The sequence below is a fragment of the Scomber japonicus genome, chromosome 11 (genome assembly GCF_027409825.1).
Source record: "Scomber japonicus isolate fScoJap1 chromosome 11, fScoJap1.pri, whole genome shotgun sequence".
Taxonomy (NCBI): Eukaryota; Metazoa; Chordata; class Actinopteri; order Scombriformes; family Scombridae; genus Scomber; species Scomber japonicus.
In genome coordinates this window covers 16,466,233-16,486,674 of record NC_070588.1, presented here as the reverse complement: position 1 = coordinate 16,486,674, position 20,442 = coordinate 16,466,233, and the positions used below count along the sequence as shown (strand labels likewise).

Genomic DNA, 20,442 nt, shown 5'->3' with positions numbered 1-20,442 from the left:
CTTGAAATTCTTTATTCATCTAATGTGATTGATCCACAATGTTTGAAGTGAGTCTCCTACAAAGGTTCAGGCAGTGCTGAAGTTTTAGCTTCAGGCATCTTATTGTTGGAGCACACACTGGTGAGTCTTGATCCACCCTGAGCCAGGAAGCCAGAGAAAGGAGACATGCACAAAGTAACGAGTGAGGCAGGAGAAATCAGGAATGTCAGTTCCTTGGACTGGAGACCTTCTACAGGAGACTAAGATGCTGGGCACTGACTGCCAGTGTCTCCCCACATAACACTCCCCAGTGGTGTGTATCCTAATCCATCACCGTCCAAAATAAAGAGAGGAGTGAAGCAGGAGGGGGCAAAGAGGAGTGGTGGGGAACAAGAGGATGGCCTACAAGGGGAGGATATAAAGAACTGGGAAGATGCAGAAAAGGATGGAAAAAGACAAACAGGAAGGAGAAGGAAAAGATGAAAAACAGAAGAGGCACTGAAAGGATGCATACCACAATTGTGTCTCTGATCTTCGTCACTCATGTCACCACAGTCATTGTCCCCATCACAGATCCAGGATGAGGCAATGCACCTGCCATCATCGCAGCGGAACTGATCCGTGTTGCAGGTTCTGACCAGCATGGCTGCAGATATAAATCACATTATAATGTTAAAATGTAAATAATACGGGTAACATTTCTAGTACTGTGACTGAATAACATACCCGCTAATTTATATTCAATGTAAATGTTTTTTGTAATGACTTTTTTCCTTTTTTGTAATTGCCAATTACCTCAGGTACTGCCCTCACTGCTTTTTAACTAATAGGCACAATACAACACTGCCAAAGCTTTCAAAATAGTCATGGCAACTCCACATTCCCATGCATGGTGAGCTATCTAAACAAAAGCCAAAGTGAGGCTCTGTAACCCCTGGTGGACAAAGGGAGGGGGAGGTGCTGTTTGTCAGAGGACACTGATGGGCGTCACCACAGTGGAATGCAACACACAATAGGAGGCCTGGCTGACCACATCGTCAACAAAGAAATACACCACTGACTCGCACTCTCCGCTACATCACTCACAGCACTCTCTCACACCAGCGCACAGATGCAGATTGGTGGACAGACACAAACACACAATAACCGAGCAGCTGATAATGGGGGGAGGCCCAGACACACAAAGCCAGCAGGCCCGTTCTGAGGGTGAGAGAGTTGTGCGACACTCACTGCAGGAGAGAGGTTCGTCAGAGCCATCGGCACAGTCAGCCCCTCCATCACAGTACCAGTGGGCGGGGATGCAGCGGCCGCTGGAGCAACGGAACTCAGTCTGGGAACATGTAGATGCAGCTATGTAGAGGATGAAGAAAGGCATGACGTCACTTTTCTTTTTTCCTTGTTCATATGTGAGACATACTGATGAGGTGTTGAGGCAAAGACTTGTTGAGGTCTATCCCTTCATACAGCTCGGAAAAATTTGAATCTCGGGGAGATTAAAAAAGAAGAGGTAACTCAAGCCATCAAACAACTTAATGACGAGAAGAGTCCCGGTCCAGACGGACTACCCACTGAGTTTTATCAGCTGTACCTCGATGATGTTATACATATACTCACCTCGATGTTTAATGAAGGTTTGAAAAGTGGCTGTATGGGGGACACTTTCTATCATGGGGTTATGCATTTACTATATAAAAAAGGAGACGAAAATAATATAGATAATTACAGACATATAACCATTATCAATGTTAACTATAAGATTTTTGCAAAGATAATAACTAACAGAATAAATGACATTTTAGGGGAACTTATAGATAAGGAAAGGAATTAAATGGGCGGAATTAAAGGGCGAGTGATGTGGGACAATTTGAGCACATTACGTGAGATTCTATATAAATCAAAAGAAACAAAACATTTTTATATAATAGAACTAGATCAAAAAAAAGCCTTTGATTTTATATCAAGAGATTATCTATATGCAGTAATGAAGGATTATGGATTTTTAAAATATTTTCTAAATATGATAAAATGCTTATATTTTAAATCAAGTGTTTGTGTTAATGTTAATGGTGTTTTGACCCAGCCTTTTGAAATTGAGAGGGGAGTAAAACAAGCCTGCCCTTTGAGTGCTGCGCTATATATTCTTGCTATAAATCCTCTAATTAAAAAGATAAAAGATGAGAAAAGTATTACTGGAACATTCATAGGTAACTATCATAGAGTATCAACTATTGCATATGCTGATGATATTACTGTAATAATAAAAAAACAAACAGAGTTGAATGTTTTAATGGATATTTTAACGTTATATGAAAGTGGGTCTGGAGCCAAGTTGAATCATAGTAAAACAGAAGGATTTTAGATTGGAAATGAGGATGAGAGACAAAACATTAATATTGATGTCAAACAGGAGATCAAAATTTTAGGTTTAAACCTCTGTAATAATAATTGTAATGAAAGAAATTGGGAGTATAAATTATGCGAAATTAAAGAAGAGGTCAAGAAATGGGAAAATAACAATATTAATTATAGAGCAAAAATAAATATTGTCAAAACCTTCATCCTATCCAAGCTCCTGTTTTTAGCAAGCATCTTTCCCCCATCCAACAAAATAATTAGTCAAATAAACAAACGATGTGTCAATTTAATATGGGGGACAACCAGGGAAGTAACTAAAAGAGAGTTACTTTATAAAAGGAGAGAACATGATGGTTTGGGTGCTGTTGAACTGGGTGTAAGATTGAAGGTTGCTTTCGTTAAAAATGTATCTGCTGCCATTTCCAAGAATGCTCTTTGGATGGGAGATTTATTAAAATGGAAGAACAGAAGAGGAAGAGCAAGGCAAGGCCCCTATTATAAATTAATGTATGGTGATTTTGTCTCGGAAAACCAACACCTTCAAATAGACTGGGGTGGCCTACCCAGCAAAATGATTTATAATAAAATTAATCATTTTAAAAATGGTGGCCTGATTAATTATAAAAACCTAACCTATGACTAGAAAGAGAGTAAAGAGTAGAAACCTATCTGACAGCATTCTAGATGAAAGGTGGCTAACATCGGTGGGCAGACTTCCTGTGAGAGCTGTTGTGTCTTGGAGTTGCTATGTTACGACCAAAAAATGTCCTATTATATATTGTAACGATAATGAGACACAACAGCATCTTTTAATAGACTGTTACTGAGCATAGGAAGTCTGGAACATATTAAGAACTTTCGGTATACACTTTGATGTTACTTTTAATTCTGTGATGTATTGTATTATAAAAGAAAATCTACCATCGAAACACAAAGAAATGATGCAGCTAGTTATTTTCTATGGGATGTGTTGGACCTGTGAACAGTCAACAGCTAATTTGATAAGGGTGGGGATGCGAACAATGGGCAGCTAATTTGTGTTTCAGAAGGTTATTTTATTTTATTTTGTGGTCGTTGTATTGTATTTTGGGGTTAAATGTATTGCATTTTGGGGTTAAATGTATTGTATTTTGGGGTTAAGTGTATTGTATTTTGAAGTGAGAGTGACTCAGCATGCACAACACCAGGATCCTGGAAATAATAATTCTAAATGGAATGCAGCCATGCTGTGACATATCTAAATTTCTACTGGGAAGAACTTATAGTCATGATAATGACGACATGAGAAAAGTTGTACAATGAGCAGAATTACAGAAAATATAAATAAGAAACAAAGACAGAGGAAATATGATATTTCTTGATTATTTAAGAGCTGCTGCTGAACTCACCACAGTGTGTAGGGCTCTCATCACTCATATCCCCACAGTCATTGTCTCCATCACACAGATATGAACGTGGGATGCAAATGTTGGTTGACTGGCACTTTGTGTGTTCTGGCTGGCAGGTTCTCTCAGCTGAGATCATCATGAAGTAGAACATACAGTATTTAATATGAGAAATAACAGCTATGATGATCATTTATTTCTGTTTAATTTCTGCAGCAAATTCTGGATACTCACGGCAGTTTTGCTCATCTGAAGTTCCATTGTCATAGCAGTTGTTGATTCCATTGCAAACATAATCCTTCGCAATACAGCGCCCATTGTTGCACGTGAACTCTGTGTTGGGGTCACATGGTCTAAACAGACAGCCCATTTCATCACTGTTGTCTCCACAGTCATCATAATGATCGCAGCGGTAGTGGTAGGGCACACAGCGCCCATTGCCACAAGTAAACACGGTCGGCTCACAGGTGTGGAAGGCTGCCAATCAGAATCAAGCAGATGTCAGATCTCTAGCTGAGAAAGGGGGCTGATACACACATACAATGAAAGCTCATTTTACCTGACAAGGCAATAAAGGATGACAGCAACTGTGGGACTGCATGCAAAGATATAAACATATTCACATATTAGTGTTGATTAGGGTTATTATTCAAGGATTGGGGGCTTGTTCATGGAGATAAACATCAAAAAGGGCAAGAATACACACCCACAAAGTTGAAATCAGTCTTTGGTCCTAAGAAAGAAAGGTGTCACAGTGAAAGATAGAACTTGTTAGTATTATTAAAATTAGTATAAAAGATCAAGTATTGCATTTCACAGAAAAGAGAGTTCTGATTCACTTATTCAGTAGGACTAAGGATTTTATGGAAGGGATCACTGTGACAAGAGAAAAATTAAGAAAGAGATTTTAGATTCATTCAATTCAAAACAAAACCTGAAAAAAACACAAACAAGGAGCATCATGGATTCAAGCTCTTTGCATTTAAGGACGCCCTACCACAGACTCTCTCCAATTCATCGCTGCCATCTCCACAGTCGTTGTCATTATCACACTTCCACTGGGCGCGGATACAGCGACCATTCATACAAGTAAACTGGCCTGGAAGGCAACGAGTCCCATTATCTGGGATACAATGTTTGTTGTCAGCCAGGTACCAGCGGCCCTCTGATGGACACTGACACTCAGCTCCATTGGGTCCTAAAAAGACAAGATTACACAGAACAGTTTATATTAGCTTAGGTTTTTCTATTTCTGCAATCATGTAATATTATGCTAAAAAACTAAGCAAATATCACAATATGCTTGTACCTGGTGTGCAGATGTGGCTGCAGCCTCCATTAAACTGCTGACAGGGACTGTCACACTGCTGCTGCTTTCTGCTGGCCAAAACATGGATGTCCATTGGCCGAGATGGGAGGTTCTGAATCATTACCCTTTGGTCAGAACCGTCGTGTTTGTTGGCCCGGTAGATGCTGCGCGTGTTCCAGTCAGTCCAATAAATGAACTGCCCAAACATCGTCATAGCAAAGGGATAGATGGCTGTGCTGACGATGACCTCTCGATTTGCCCCTGTGAGAGAGGATCGCTCAATCTTCTGTCTGATCGGAGAACAAAAGAATAATAATAGAAGTGATTCACAGAAACAAGACAATGTGAGAAACATAATTAAGTGCATAATTCCATAGTAGATGTTTTCTTTAATCTTACAAACTGGCATCTGCCCAGTACAGCCTCTCTTCTTCGTAGTCCAGGGTCAGTCCATTGGGCCACACCAGACTGCTGTTCACAATCTCTGTTCTGAAGTTTCCACCAAAGGTAGCACGTTCAATCTTTGCATGGGTTCCCCAATCTGTCCAGTACATGTACCTGTGGAACAAGGAAGGATTCATCTCTATATGCCCAGTTTAATCTAATGAACAAAGAGTGTGTGTTGTGTTGTTGTCTTACCCCCTGCAGGGATCCAACATTATTGCTCTTGGCCTCGTCACATGGGCAATAATAGTCCGCTGAGAGCCATCCACAGCCATGGAGCTGATGCTCTGGTTAACATAGTCACTGTAGTAAATCCTTCTATTTATCCAGTCATATGCAATGCCATCAGGAGCCCCCAAATCTGACAAAACACAGAGATAACAACATCAGTAATTTCCCAGGTATTGATTCTTACAGCCAAACGAAACCTCCAAGAGGAACAAATTAAAGTATACATTATGTTGTAGTGCAACTTACCTGAAGCCACCACTACAGGAGCTGAAGTTGGAGAGGACAGGCTGATATAGCTGATCTTGCTTGCTCCTGCACCTGAGCTTTGTGTGAAGTAGATCCTTCTGTCTGTGAGGTCAAAATCAAGTGCCACTGAGGTACGAGGCACATTGACCACAGGGAAGGGCAGTGCGTGGTCTTCAGGATCAAGGCGTAAGCTGCGCACCGTACTCTCAGTAGTATAGATGAGATAATCATCCCTTGACACCACACAGTTCTCATTATCTGCTGCAAGATTCCCAAAAGCACAGCTGCATTTCTTGTTTTGATTGCCTGAACCAGAACCTGGGAGGGCAAAGCAGAAGTGGGCGCAGCCTCCATTGGCCTCAACACAGGGGTTGTAGTTTAGCTCCTGAGCAGTAGTGGGCTGCGTATGCTGGTCAAAGATAGTAATGTCCCTCAACATGTTGATGTTATCTCTAATGACAGCAGGCTGCTCTGTGCTGCCGGGCTCTTTGCTTGCTTGGAACACCTTTTTAAGGTTTCTGTCCACCCAAATGATACTATTCTGAAACACTGTGATCCCATAAGGAGTTGGATAGCGGCTGCCATACCTGACTATCTCTGCCTCCCCTCCTTGAGGGTTGATCCGGGCAATCATATCCAGGGAGTCATCTACCCAGTAGACATAGCCAGTTTGCCAGTCCAAAGCTAGACCTCGTGGAGTTATGATACCTACTGACACTAAAACTGTGCGGTTGGTTCCATCCAAGAGTGCTCGTTCAATTTTGGGTTGCTGACCATAGTCAGCCCAGAACAAGTATCTATTTCTGGGGTCCACGACAATGTGCCGTGGCATGTCCACCTGGGTCTTCAACAGCACCCTACGGAAAGTTGTGTTCAGGCGAAGCACTTCCACATATGTCTCAGTCAGAAAGGCGTTGGTGAAATAAAGGTTCCCTGAGGACAGAATTCAGTATGCTCAGTATTTTAGTGGCATCATATATTACAAGTCATAGGGACATGGAGTCATCATTCACAAACTGCTAAAATTCATGAGCCCCACTAAAAGTAGAAATCGATGACAGTATCAATACAACACAGATTTCCTGTTGTGTCAACACTTATAGTGATGCAGCTATGAATGAGTTGAAGGCAAACTACTTTCCTGCCTGCTGCTGTCTCTGTTTTTCCTAAACTCACTGCTTAAATCTTCTCTCCTGTCACCTGCTCAGGACTGATCTCCAGTCCTGAGTTCAGCACTGTGATAAAGCTTCTTAACTTTAACTCTACCAGGCAGTCTGCTGCCTGTAGGCTGTATCACACAACAAGTTCAGATTAGTCAAGCTCTATTTTAGTTTTCTGATTTACATCAAGAGATTAAGATCAGTGTATTTAGACAGATAAAATAAATCCCCTAATTGTCGTGGGAAAATTAGTTTGATGCAGAGGCACTGACAATATGAGTCAGCAAGGTAAAATGCATAGAATAGAGATAAACAGTTAAGCATTTAAGCATTAAAGGAAACAAAAATAAAGTGATTTTATGATTATAATGTGATTATTTTATAGGTTGTATAAACATCCCAACAAAATAAATTACTGACATTTATGCTCTTAATGTTGTGTTATAAAGGCGAATAACAAACCATTACAACATTAAGAATTAACACTGTTTCTGCTGGTGAAACTAGTGAAAAAACAACAGAAGTAACTGTCTACCATATATTCTATAATGTAAGGATAAGCTGCTTTGATGGTAGTGAACTTTATCTACTTCCATTTCAAAAGTAACATCTCCATAATAAGCAACCTTGATTTTCTTCTAAAGTGTTATTGGTATGCAAGTGAAAACTAAAATGGCAGTTGAGTTTGCTGTAACGACTCAATTTTCACTAATTGTACTAATTGTACTAATTGTCATAAGTACAATAGTTAAACAAATCATATGCCTCAATAAAAACTTCAGAATACCTGCAGCCCAGTCTACAGCAATGCCACGTATCCCGTTGCGTCCGATTCCAGATGTTACTATGCTCCGTAATCCTGAGCCATCTGGCTTGATCCGTCTGACCCCATTCTGTGTTGCCACAGTGCTGCTGAAGTCACACCAGTAGATGAAACCAGACGCCATGTGCACATCAACGTGTAATGCGTTACGGCCTGAAAGAGCATAAAGCACTCATTAGATGATTTTATACATAGTATGACATTCAGTTATTCCTTCACTCTGTTATCACCTAAACTGAGTTAAGTCATCATTTAGAAGCTCATTATATTCACATACAAACATTTAGGCAACAAAGAGTATTAAAAATCACTGACCTCTCCCAGCCACCGGCACCATGGCCTCAGAGTGGTCTGCCCCTTCAAGACTGAAGCCTTTGATAGCAGACAGAGTAGAGATGACGACGTAAGACTGGTAGGGAACGCAGGTCCTGTTGTCGGCATTGAGTTTAAAACCTGTGGCACACGCACAAGTAAACAAACCCAGCGGCCGCGGCAGGCAGAGCTGCTCACATGAGTCCCTGTTGTTCATGCAGCCATTGGATGTACCTGCAGAGGCTGAGTATTTAAAGAGAATACAGGGACACAAACAGAAACAAGCCAAAAACAGTGAATGAGAACTGGGCTTTTCTTTCTTTCTGATGATGATGATGACGACGATGTCTCCTTGCATTACTCACTTTCTCGATAATGGACTTTTAGAACTCTGAGTCCAGACACATTGTCTCGCAGCACAACCTTGTTGGCACCTGTGGACTTATCCACACGCTCTATGACCTCAAAGTCGCGGTCGGTGAAGTAGAGGTAGTTTTGATGGACAGCCACACCCCAGGGGTGAGAAAGGCCTGTCACTATAGTGATGCGGTTACTCCCATCTGGATCACCACGCTCAATCTGTGAAGATTCAATTCCAGACAAGCAGTCAAAAGCAGTATTTGTATTTTATTCAATTACCAAGATTAACATTAAGATGAATATAACATTGTATTTGTCAGAACTTTATAGAATGAACAAATTATCTCTAGACCAACCATGCCAGTACTTGTAACAGCCCAGTAGAGCTTGTTCTCTTGAATGTCCACAGTGAGGAACTCAATGTGATCTAAGTTGTTGGTGAATAGGGTGACAGGGTTTAAGCCATCCATGTCTGCAGATGCCACCTTGGCAGGGATGCCACTTTCTGTTCCTTGGTCCGTCCAGTACAGTTTACTTAAAAATATATGTAAGATTGTGGGTCAGTATTTGTGTTACAAACATTTGCATTTTACTTCATAATAGTCAACAAAAGAAAAAGAAAATGTCACCTTTTGGTGAAAACGTTTCATTTCAAAATGTTAACCTTATCAGAGCCTAGGAAAAAAACGTTCTTCTTCCTTAATTGTACTTTATTGCACATTGCTCAGGTTTCAGAGTGCAGCACGGTATTCCGTAAAACTGGTTTAGTTCTCTCTAGAGGCAGAGCAGATGGCGATGAGGAGGCTGTTAGAGCTCAGTAGCTGTGGGGATGAGTGACTGTGCCAGGACTGTGTTAAAAAGGGCTTACCCACGTGCTGGGTCCACTGCAATGCCAACAGGACTGCCAGCACCAGTTGGAGAGCCGTTATTTGTGATTAGCGTTTTCCGGTACTGTACCTCCCCTCTCAACTTCAAAACCTGGCCAAGCACAAACACAAATAGGTGTAATTGTTGTACACTGTTCTCCTACTACAAGTTCAATTATAGAACAAAAAAATGTTTCATTAAGATACCAAAGTCAGTAATAACTGTAAAAAAGAGCAACAGGATTAAGTATTATTTATTTTACCTCAATAGACTGTGTAGCTGGATTGGTGTAATACAAATTCTCTGTCATCCAGTCCAAAGCCAGGCCAACAGGGGAGCCCAGAATGGCTGCAGGGGCAAACTCTGTCCTGTTAGTACCATCTGACTTCACCCTGTGGATCTCACCCTGGGAGACAAAGGAAGACAGATTAATCCTGACCACTGCTGAATGTGGATGTCTAGAGTCAATCTTAAGTTTTGCTTTTCAGATTTTATATTAAGTAAAACTGTTTGAGAATAAGTAAGTAAACAAGTAAGTTCTGAAATAAACTCTGACAGTTAGAAAGTTACATGTAATATATGTATCTAGTATGTCTTGCAACAATGCAACTCTGTACTCTCTATGTTCACTGTATTATGTTGGGAAAACAGACAAAGAACTGTGAATACTATTTCCAGACAGTCACTTACCGGGTGTTCTACCCAGTAGATCATCTGTTCACTGTCATCAAAGTCAACATCATAGCCGTTCTGAAGCCCAGCAACAGGGACCATGGCATCATTACTCTTGTCATCTGGGTTCAAGGAAATGCCATAGATAATGCTGTCTCTCACAACCACCAGGAAAGGATCCTCAACTAAATATAAAAAAAGATATTGAAAAGGCAATTAATAAACAAAGTTAAAAAATACAATCACAAACAACAAACACAAGCTACATCATTGAGTCTTTTTTGACACAATAATCCACAAAATCCGAAACAGAGCTAGAAAAGCATACTTCCTACATGTAGATTTAGGCCATGGTAATCCAAACCTAAGAGTTGCTTTCAGTGTATAATATGTGGTGCAAATTAGGCATCCTAAACTAGCAGGCCTTTATCTATAAAGAGGATTGCCTGGTGAAAGTTTGTTCCACAATCTGATTTGCTTCATCATCACAGATTAGAATCGATGAATGGTTGTGGGGCATTTTCATTCTTGGATAATCGTTGGCCTCAGGGGGAGACTGTGTTCTGCTTGGCTGAAACTTGAGATGAGTTAAGCTGTAGACCTAAAGGGGACCCTTTGGACTTTGAATTAACGGTCCCTTGTCTTCTTAAGACCTTGAAAGACATGCTTATATGATTCTCAATATTTATAACTGGAACAGCAGTTTACAAGAGAATCTAAATGGGAGACTGTTGAAAAGTACTTGGATTGATTTATCAGACATGTTTAGCATTTTCAAAGATTTCTCCTCTTACCAACACTGAGATGCCTGCAAATAAAGTGTGCAAGAGCCTTCATTTCTGCAATGACATGTTTGCTCTTTTACAACAATAACCACAGCTAAGACAAATGCCTTATGAGTATATCAACTTATCAACTGCATCTGATCCAACTTCCTTTTTCATCAAACAGAGTGATGAGTGTTTTCCTCCATTTGGCAGGATGCATACCTCTGGTGCAGGTGACTTGGTCTGCTGCCAGTGTCCAGCCTGAGGGGCAGGCACACGAGTAGTGCCTTGGTCCCACGGCCGAAAGCAGGCAGCTATGAGTACAGGGGCTCCTGGAGCAGTGATTTTCACCTACAAGTTGTAAAATCACACACGCACAAGTGCAGAAAAGTGCATACACACACACACACAATAGACTAGAATTAGCAATGCAAACAAGCAAAAATTTCATAAATTAATAAGGATTATTCTGAAAAGTAATAACAAATCAGTGGACCTTCTGCATATTGGCACCACATTATTGATATACAAGAATTCCCAAAACAATCCAGCTTATCTTTGCCATACCTGTCGGCTGCCTGGCTGGGTGTACTGCCACCAGACCCATGGGCTGAGGGAGGTTGAACAGCATCACTGTCTGGTTCTCCCCATGCCACTTATGGGCTCGCATCACGCGGTTGATGTATCTGTCGGTCCAATACACAAAATCCTCAAAAATGGTAATTGCGTGGGGATGTTGCAGTACCTTTTCATAGAGAGTAGCAAAAGAAAAAAAGTGTCTTACACATGCTATTCAAAAGAAAATGGTTTGTGTTCTGTTCACTTTCAGATGTGCTTAATCACATTAATAATATAATTCAGAATAAAGTCTGCCTTCTCATACACTCACCAGGTCACTGGCCAGAACTTGCTTCCTGTTGTTGCCATCATAATCGCAGTAGTCAATGAAATCCAAGTAGGCATCAGCAAAGTACAACAAATTGTTTGGATAGTCTAGAGTAAGACCATTGGGCCAGTACAGTTTGCTGCTTATGATAACAGTCCGCAATTTCCCATCCATACTGGCCCTCTCAATGCGGGGGTTCCTCCCCCAGTCAGTCCAAAACATCAGGTGAGCACTGCAAAACAAATGTTCATCTTTTAACATCAACTGCTTAGGCAATGACACACAGAGACCACAACATGTATTACAAGACACACGCAGTAGGTCTAACACAGACTTATCTCTCTGACCTGTCCCTTGGGTCCAGAACCAGGGCTCGAGGGTTAGTGACATTTTCACTGATTAACACAGTGCGGTGGGTGCCATCCAGTTTGGAGACTTCAATTGTCTCCAGTACGTAGTCAGTCCAGTACAGGTTCCTGCCAACCCAGTCCACAGCAAGGCTCTCTGTCACGGTCACTCCACTGTCAAATATCTGTCCACAAGAGACTTAATCTTAGTTAAATATGTTTACTGGTGACAAGGAAGGAAATAAACAAATAAATTAATACAAATTTTAATTGCAATATGTGTGTGGTGACAAAAAGAAACAAACCAAACTCACCACAGTTCGATCACTGCCATTTTTGTGTGCACTCCAGATTCTGTCCTGGCTTGTGTCAGACCAGTACACACGGTCAGTGACTGAATCAAAATCAAGGGCCACAATATTGCGTCCATCCCGGATCAGTGAGCGGACCACATTGGGCTGAGTTGTTATGTCATCTTGCACAATCTGATTACGACTGGCCACTAACAAGAACGCCTGGCGAGAATCTGTAAACAGACATCATCTCTGTTACTTATTTCTCATTCTCATGCTAATAAGAGCACTTATCAGCTTTTTCATGTCTTTCAAAACTATACAACAGGACTGTTAAATAGACCCTACTCAAATGACAATCCTTAGGGAACGCACTTTTGTCCAAATAATGAGCTATTGTATTGCAGAGCCTTTCAGCAGGTTATCTGTGTGGAAGAGGAGCTCATGTCAGGCACGTTCCCCATAAACAGCCCTTTGTTGGTGATTATGTCCTAATTACGCCTGTGATGACCACTGAGTGACATATATGTTATTTGTCTTATCTAAAGAAATCAGAGGAGCAAGGAGAGACAAGGGAGAAGAAAGACAGTGTGTCAGTCTCGCAGTGTGGGGGCCGAACTCCCCCTTTATCATAGTTCATTCTTGCCCACCTGCCAGCAGAGTGAAGAAAGCTGAGATATGTGCTGTAAAGGCAAGTTGTCTTGACATCAAAATCCCCGTTTGAGTTATTGTATTCCCCTTTTCAAAGCATTATTAGTTTGTAGGGTGTAATTAATAAGGGCAACAGTGTGGTTTCAAAGATGTTCAAGGAATATTTCCCTCCTCACCTGAGGCTTTGCAGGTACGTTGGTCTGCTTCTAAGGTGTAACCATCCTGGCAGTGGCAGCGGAAAGAGCCTCTTTCATTAAAGCAGTGCTGGCTACATAGTCCAGGGGGATTGCATTCATCTATATCTTCACAGGTTTTGGAGTCATTACTCAGTTGATAACCCACAGGGCATGTGCACTGAGCCCCAAAGGGGCCTTGGATACAACCGTGGGTGCAGCCAGCATTGTTGTCAGAACAGCTTTCTTGATCTGAGTTAGAAGCAGGAAAAGAGAAAATCAAGACCAACAAAAGTGAATGATAAATTAAATCAAGTAAATTATAACTTTTACAACAAAATAAGTAATCTAATAATAAATTATGCCATATATATGAATTCTCTAATGTTTAACGGGTGAACAACAAAGCATCCACTACTGTCTTTAGAGTTGCTACTCTGAGTCAGAACTATTTTTTATCTATGTTTGTGGCACATTATAGCTACATTTAACACGCTTTACTAACAACCAAATTTCCCTTTGATTAAGTTTTGAATGAATGCATGGATATTAAAACAATTAATGGAGATACTATGTTTATTGAAAATGAATCAAGTCTATGTTCAGAATTTCTACCGATGATTGAGAGTTTGTTCCTACCTGGCAAAGGCTCATCTGAAAGTTTTGAGAAAGGCAAGAAAGGAAAATCAAAGATCATTTTCAGGTTAATACAGGTCAAATCATACACATGCATGATTTTAACAAAAGAATCCACAGACAAACAGATATCGTTCAACATATTTTTTGTGAAATTATGCCCTTCCTTTGTGATAGATAAGGAACGTTCCAGGTTGATAAAGATTAAAAAAGCAGAGGACGGACTTACTGCAGAGTGGAGACTCGTCAGCACCATTGGGGCAGTCAGGGGTGTTGTCACACACAGTGGTGAGGTTGATGCACAGACTGTGGCCAGGACACTGCCACTGCCAGCTTGGACATCGGAAAGGTGGTGTGGGACAATCTTGTTCATCACTCATGTCCCTGCAGTCATTGTCCCCGTCACAAATCCAACTGCGTAACACACAGTTTCCATTGTTACAGCGGAAGAGTGTGGAGGGGCAGGTGTGAGGTGGGCAAGCGTGGTGTTCGTCACTGCCATCCTCACAGTCTGGATGACCATCACATTCCCAGGTAGATGGGACACAACTCCCGTCTGACTGGCACTGGAACTCAGTCTCATGATGGCACATCCCTGGAGGCCTGGTAGCTGAGGAAATACCAATACCAAAATAACACAATTTTATATTAGCAAACTTGTACAATGTCATGGAAGACTGTGTTGTGTTTCAGTAATATACCTGTGACCAATGAAAGTAATTTCAATACTTACGGCACCCTTGCTCATCTGAGCGATCACTGCAATCAAAGACTCCATCACATCGGTAGTATGAGTTGATACATTGGTGACCACTGGAGCACTTGAACTCATTCACAGTGCAGTTGTAGACTGAAAAATTCAGTTGAATATGTTAAAGCTTCAATATTTCTGTTATTGTGTATGTATGTTAAGCTCAACTGTTGTGCAACACAAGTAATGAGATCAATAGACAAAGAAGCTTAATAAATGCTTGTTGTATTTCACAGAGCTTTCAATTGACATCTACAACTTTTCAAGCAACAATTTAGCTAGTAAAAATACTTGAATGCAGGAATGACTGACTGAATTTATTAATTCCTTATTTGGAGATCTGTGACCCGCTGCATCTCACAATAATAGGCTAGGCTGGATCTAGTTTACAGTTAAGTAATAGGAAAGTCTACATGGGCATGAAACCTGTCACCAATCTCAACAGATTTTGATACTTATGAATACAAGATTTTTTTCAACTGTTAACCACACCACAACTGTCCATGTTTCCAGGAAAAAGTGTAATCCAGAAAGACACTCACCACATCCCTGCTCATCTGCTCCGTCCACACAGTCCCTGTCACCATCACAGACATAGTTGGGGTCTATGCAACGGTGGTCTGGACACTGAAACTGGCCTGGATAGCATGTGCTACTCAGATCTGTCAACAAACATTGTTAGATAACAATGAGCCTTTGAACTAAACTCCTTTTTGGGCTAATAAAAACAAACTGTACAAGTCTTAGTTTAAAATCATTGACATTTTTTGAAGAATAAAACAATGCTTCAGTAAGAAGCTGATAAATGGCAACTCTCTTGCACGGTGTCCACTGTACCATCAGTACAGTTCAGACATACATTGTAGTTTTTAGAATAACCCCATTTTCCTGTAAGCGAGCCTCCTATGTACATTCATTCTTAATTTAAACTTAAGTCTGACCAATATTTCAGTAATTTATATATTGGGGGATTTTTTAAAACACTTTATTTGTAATTTAAAGCCTTTTAGTTGCATATACGATTAATCAAAAACTGTGCCTTAAAAATACTTCATGGCATATTAAACAAACTCATCATACATTAATGATGTGCATGTCAATTTATTTGAAGTCCTTTTTTGTAAATATAATACATTTCCACTCACATATGGGCTAATTGTTTACCCCTTTTCTTTCTGCTTAGAATGAACAAATTCTTTAGGCAAAACCTCCTAACTTTAAAGTGATAACCCCAGTGGGGATACTCACGGCAATCAGCTTCATCTGAACTGTCTCCACAGTCATTATCAGTGTCACAACGCCAGGTATGTGGGATGCAGCGGTGGTTGGCACAGGTAAACTGATTGGCAGGGCACGTTCCAGGCACCTGTGTAGGGCAATTGTACTCATCACTGTTGTCAAAACAGTCATTGTGCCCATCACAGCGCCATCCTGCAGGCACACAATGCTGATTGGCACAGGTGAATGCAGACGGGGAACAAGTGGTGTCTGAAAAAAAGAGATGGTGATCTCTGATTAGAATACTGAACTGAACAAAAAGCCTAGCCAGTATAATAAACTAGATTTACAAAAAAAGAAAGCTTTACTGTTAATTCCACAGTTGACTTCATCAGTGTTGTCATGGCAATCGTCAACACCATCGCATCTGTAGCTGTTTGGGACACATTTGCTGTTGCCACAGGAGAAGGAGTTGGCTCCGCACTGCAGTGTGGGGGGCTCATTGGAAGGGTCCTCCACACACGTCTGCTGGTTGGGCGACAGCTTCATACCATACGGACAGCCACACACCCTCTGCGAGCTTGGGGCTGGGAAGCAGAAGTGGCTACAGTCTCCATTAGGATTTGTCGGTCTGTTGCAGTGGTTGGAACCTAAGAAGGGGAGTGGAGTGTAACTACGAGAAATAAGACTGAGAAGTCAAATGAATAGTGGAGTAGGAAGAGCTGTGAATAAAGCTACTGACCAATCTGAGAGTTGGAGTTGAAAGACTTGACATGCATGATATGGCTGATTCCTCTTCTGATAATGACCATCTCCCCACCATCAGTCTTACGCACACGTACAATGCCACCCAAGCGCCAGTCAGTGAAATATGCATAGCCTTCACGGGACAAGAGCAACAGAGCATAATCTTACTTGCTTCATCTTTCATCAGATCCTGGTAACAGTAATTGCTTTTTTGACATGAATGACAAATGGCAGTTCAAGTGAATGCCCGTGAATTTAACTCCATCTTAATTTAGATCAAAACATTTTTTTCTTGTACTTTATAGGGAAGCAGTTGTTTATGCCAAGACTTATTACCTTCAAAAATGGTAAGGCCAAATGGATGGGAGATCTGGGTTATGCGATCCAAGGAAAGTCTGTTCTGTCCATCAAAATTGCTGTGCTCAATTTTGTCAAAGAAAGCATCCACCCAATACAGACGCATTGAACTGGGTAGAAATCAAAGTAGAGACAAGAATTTAAAATAAACACAGTTACAATATTAGTGCTAATCTTAAATCACTGACATCTTGTAAATTCTATGTATGTGTGGCTTACCTCCAATCAATAGCTAGGCCATTTGGCCAGCCAAGAGTAGTGTTTACAATAGAAAGGGCATGTGACCCGTCACCCCAAGCCCTCATAATCTTTGCTGGCCGGTACCAGTCTGTCCAAAAAATATACCTGCGAGAGAAAAATAAACATATTCCATTCAAAAATATATAATTAATGTCTACCTGGGTAACAAAAAATATATTTTAAAATAACAATAATAACAATAATAATAATAAAAATAATAATATTTGGGATACTGGAATATTATAGAGATTTCTTTTTAAGCCCACCACTTAGTGTTCACTACAATACTGCCCTTCACGCTGAACTAATCTCTGCTGTTGGACACAGAGGCCTTATGACTTTGAGGCAATTGGAAATAACAGCTTGTGCTAAATATGGATTCCTTATCATTATTATCAGGTGGGGGCTTAATTTGAGGAAATGGGTGATCATCTCTTAAGGTGTGTAACCCAACTTGCATGCTTACTTCTGTAAAAGCTTCATTATCCTTACAACAAAGGAAGTTCCAAATACCTCATTCATATTATCAACATCTAAACAATAAATAACTCTTTTAAGTGCTTTAAATAATAGTAAATATACATGTTAATGCTAAATGTATAATCAATGCAGAACATTCAATAAACATGAAGCTCTGTAGTTCAGATAAATTGGGGCAGCACCAAGATACAGGGTATCTGTATCCCTGTGTACCAAAAAAGTGAAGTTTTATAGTTGACCCTTCATTATCTGCTTATCTTGATTTACCCAATGAGAGGATGCACCACGATGGCCCTTGGGTTGTTGAGGTTTTGTATGATAGCCCTCCTGGACTTATCAGCTAGCTTCATGACAGATATGCTCCTGTACCGTGGGTCAGTCCAGTAGAGGTTTTTTGAAATCCAGTCGTAAGCCAGGTCCTCCACTCCATCCACTCTATTGGCTGCCAGTACCTCCCTGCCTGTGAAGATCAAAGAAGTCAGACCACTGTTTAACACAGAGATGAAAGAGGAACACATTTAAATAAATAGGCTGTCAGCTTGCATTTTCCCCATGTGGGCCTGACAGAAAAAACTAGAGCTGCTCCAAAAACAACATCTGTGATCAGAGCAGCGGCGTCTTTATATTGTGTGCTGTGACTTCACTTGGATTATCACATTTGTAACTACTTCCACTGCTTGGGTAATAGGTTAAAAGCTACATATTAAAACTGCTTTGTTAAACATTCTTTATTAGTCTGAGTCTCAATCTCAGTTCATTAGTTTGAAATTTTAGTTGTTCATAGGATCCGTTTTCCACTGTCCATTCCCTCCCCCGTAGTACCAGTCGGCCCCATCAGGCACCCCCTTAACTCCCTGTATAAGCCTGGCCAGATCACATGGTAGAGCTCTCTGCTAGGAAAGACATTATCCAAGGACGTAAGCACAGTGGAAAACACTGAAACACATTAGCTGTTGATAAGTTTTCATACTTCACAGCATAGCCATGTTTCAATCACAGGAACTTTCCCCAGGTATTAACAACCGGTTGACAAACTCAGTTCCTATACCTACGTTTCCACCGGAGGGACCAGGGAGATTGTTTATGGTCTAAAAAGTACCTGCTCGGGGGATAGTCCTTTTTTAAAAGTACAGGAACTTTGGCAGCGGGCTTTGTAGGGATGACTGTCACTGATTGGTCAGACACACACGACGTGGCTGCTTCAACTTGAGTACTGTTTCACTCATAAAACAAGGAAGTATCAATTAAGGACCAGTTTAGGAACAGGGAGGGAAATTTCTCTTTTTGTTAACGTTACACGTAAAGTGATGCATTGTTTTTGGCTTCCCAGTGCGCTTTATTTATTATTTTTTATCATACTATGGTGACAGACACTCTTAGTTTCATTTTTAAATTCCTCATGGGTCCAATTTGCATAATCTACATGGTTCCCCAATCCCCAGATGTGGTGGAGACACAGAGGATTACACTACAAGGACTTTAAAGTTCAAAATTATGTCCCTGAGATTAGGTTGTCTGGGTTCTAAGTACCTGGAACATTTGGTGGAAATGGGGCTCATATCTTTCTTATTCCTAATATTATTACAATATTATTATTGTTATGCTGTGCATATGTAACAAGTAACAAGGGCATTTTAAACAGTTCAGCTACAGAAATAGACAAAATACTCACCAGTACCATCCACTTTCTGCTTATAGATAATATCTTTGGATGTGTCGGAGAAGAAGATAGCATCGTCCTCAGCGCTAAAATCCACTCCGACAAAGTAGGATGGTGATGCAGTGACAGGCAGGATGATGTCTTCCTGAGTAGAGAGGTTAAAGGGGATCCCTCTCACGGCCAGTTGGCTAGAGAACAGCAGAAACTGCCTCACAGCTGAAGATAGGAGATCAGAAGACCATAAGACACAAGATACACATTAGTGGCAAAGATATTCAATCTCACTAAAACATCATACAATATCAGCACAAAAGACAGGGTTGAATGAGATATTGTTGATTGCTCTACATGTGGGTTTGGGCTACACCATTAAATTCAGTATAAGTTTACACAAGACACACATTAAGATCTATTATGTTCTCTTACCCAAACATCGCTTGCCATCAGAATGTAAGTCATAGCCCATGCGACATTTGCAGCGGTAACCCAGTCCTCCATTGTCACTCCTGTGACTCAAAACACAGATCTGATCACATCCACCTCTGTCTACACTGCAAGGATTTGGCACTGGAGAGAAAAAAAAAAACAAAAGTTGCACTAATAGTTCCACTAACTATTAAAACTTATATGAGATCAATTACAGATTCTGTAATTCTTTTCATCTATGACTATTTATAGCTCAACCTTTACAAACACTAGTATGGCTGAAAAGTAGGGGGAAATCAGCATTATGCTGTAGCTTGGTATTCCTCTAGCAAAAACTGTGACCATCTCTGCACACTTATAGAACCACATTGGACAAGACAAGTGGGCCTCACTGAGGGTCTTACCTTGTGGCTGTTTGAACTGATGTATCACTGCTACTCCATGTGGAGTCTGAGGTGTACTGTAAACCACTTGGGAACTGCTGTCAGTGAACTTGTTGGCTTTCATCACAGCCATCTTAGTCCAGTCCGTGAAATACACATTATGCTCAAACAGACTGATACCAAATGGGTGTGGGATCACAGCACCTCCATGGACCACCGTTTTTCTATTAAAAAATGTTTAAGACACTGATTTATTAGAATATGAAAGCATGAGATTTTTTCTA

The 20,442-nt window shown here is 40.7% G+C and overlaps 1 protein-coding gene across 1 annotated transcript in view; it reads right to left on the bottom strand.

The window, feature by feature from the left end:
- Positions 1-20,442, bottom strand: part of lrp2a (low density lipoprotein receptor-related protein 2a) — a 48,862-nt gene that overhangs the window by 15,548 nt on the left and 12,872 nt on the right. Inside the window, exons 14-47 of the mRNA XM_053328431.1 lie at positions 20,180-20,382; positions 19,776-19,916; positions 19,362-19,565; positions 17,957-18,149; positions 17,189-17,314; positions 16,949-17,079; positions 16,608-16,745; positions 16,234-16,515; positions 15,896-16,135; positions 15,190-15,309; positions 14,630-14,746; positions 14,126-14,506; positions 13,264-13,512; positions 12,458-12,669; positions 12,144-12,328; positions 11,800-12,028; positions 11,478-11,655; positions 11,133-11,261; positions 10,162-10,328; positions 9,734-9,877; positions 9,473-9,582; positions 8,961-9,138; positions 8,610-8,823; positions 8,248-8,487; positions 7,897-8,085; positions 5,950-6,882; positions 5,668-5,833; positions 5,428-5,586; positions 5,029-5,318; positions 4,717-4,917; positions 3,954-4,196; positions 3,723-3,848; positions 1,210-1,329; positions 494-625 (exon numbers count right to left, since the gene is read on the bottom strand). Of these exons, the coding sequence (XP_053184406.1) occupies positions 494-625; positions 1,210-1,329; positions 3,723-3,848; positions 3,954-4,196; positions 4,717-4,917; positions 5,029-5,318; positions 5,428-5,586; positions 5,668-5,833; positions 5,950-6,882; positions 7,897-8,085; positions 8,248-8,487; positions 8,610-8,823; positions 8,961-9,138; positions 9,473-9,582; positions 9,734-9,877; positions 10,162-10,328; positions 11,133-11,261; positions 11,478-11,655; positions 11,800-12,028; positions 12,144-12,328; positions 12,458-12,669; positions 13,264-13,512; positions 14,126-14,506; positions 14,630-14,746; positions 15,190-15,309; positions 15,896-16,135; positions 16,234-16,515; positions 16,608-16,745; positions 16,949-17,079; positions 17,189-17,314; positions 17,957-18,149; positions 19,362-19,565; positions 19,776-19,916; positions 20,180-20,382 (7,070 nt within the window). The remainder of the gene's footprint in view (positions 1-493; positions 626-1,209; positions 1,330-3,722; positions 3,849-3,953; positions 4,197-4,716; positions 4,918-5,028; positions 5,319-5,427; positions 5,587-5,667; positions 5,834-5,949; positions 6,883-7,896; positions 8,086-8,247; positions 8,488-8,609; positions 8,824-8,960; positions 9,139-9,472; positions 9,583-9,733; positions 9,878-10,161; positions 10,329-11,132; positions 11,262-11,477; positions 11,656-11,799; positions 12,029-12,143; positions 12,329-12,457; positions 12,670-13,263; positions 13,513-14,125; positions 14,507-14,629; positions 14,747-15,189; positions 15,310-15,895; positions 16,136-16,233; positions 16,516-16,607; positions 16,746-16,948; positions 17,080-17,188; positions 17,315-17,956; positions 18,150-19,361; positions 19,566-19,775; positions 19,917-20,179; positions 20,383-20,442) is intronic.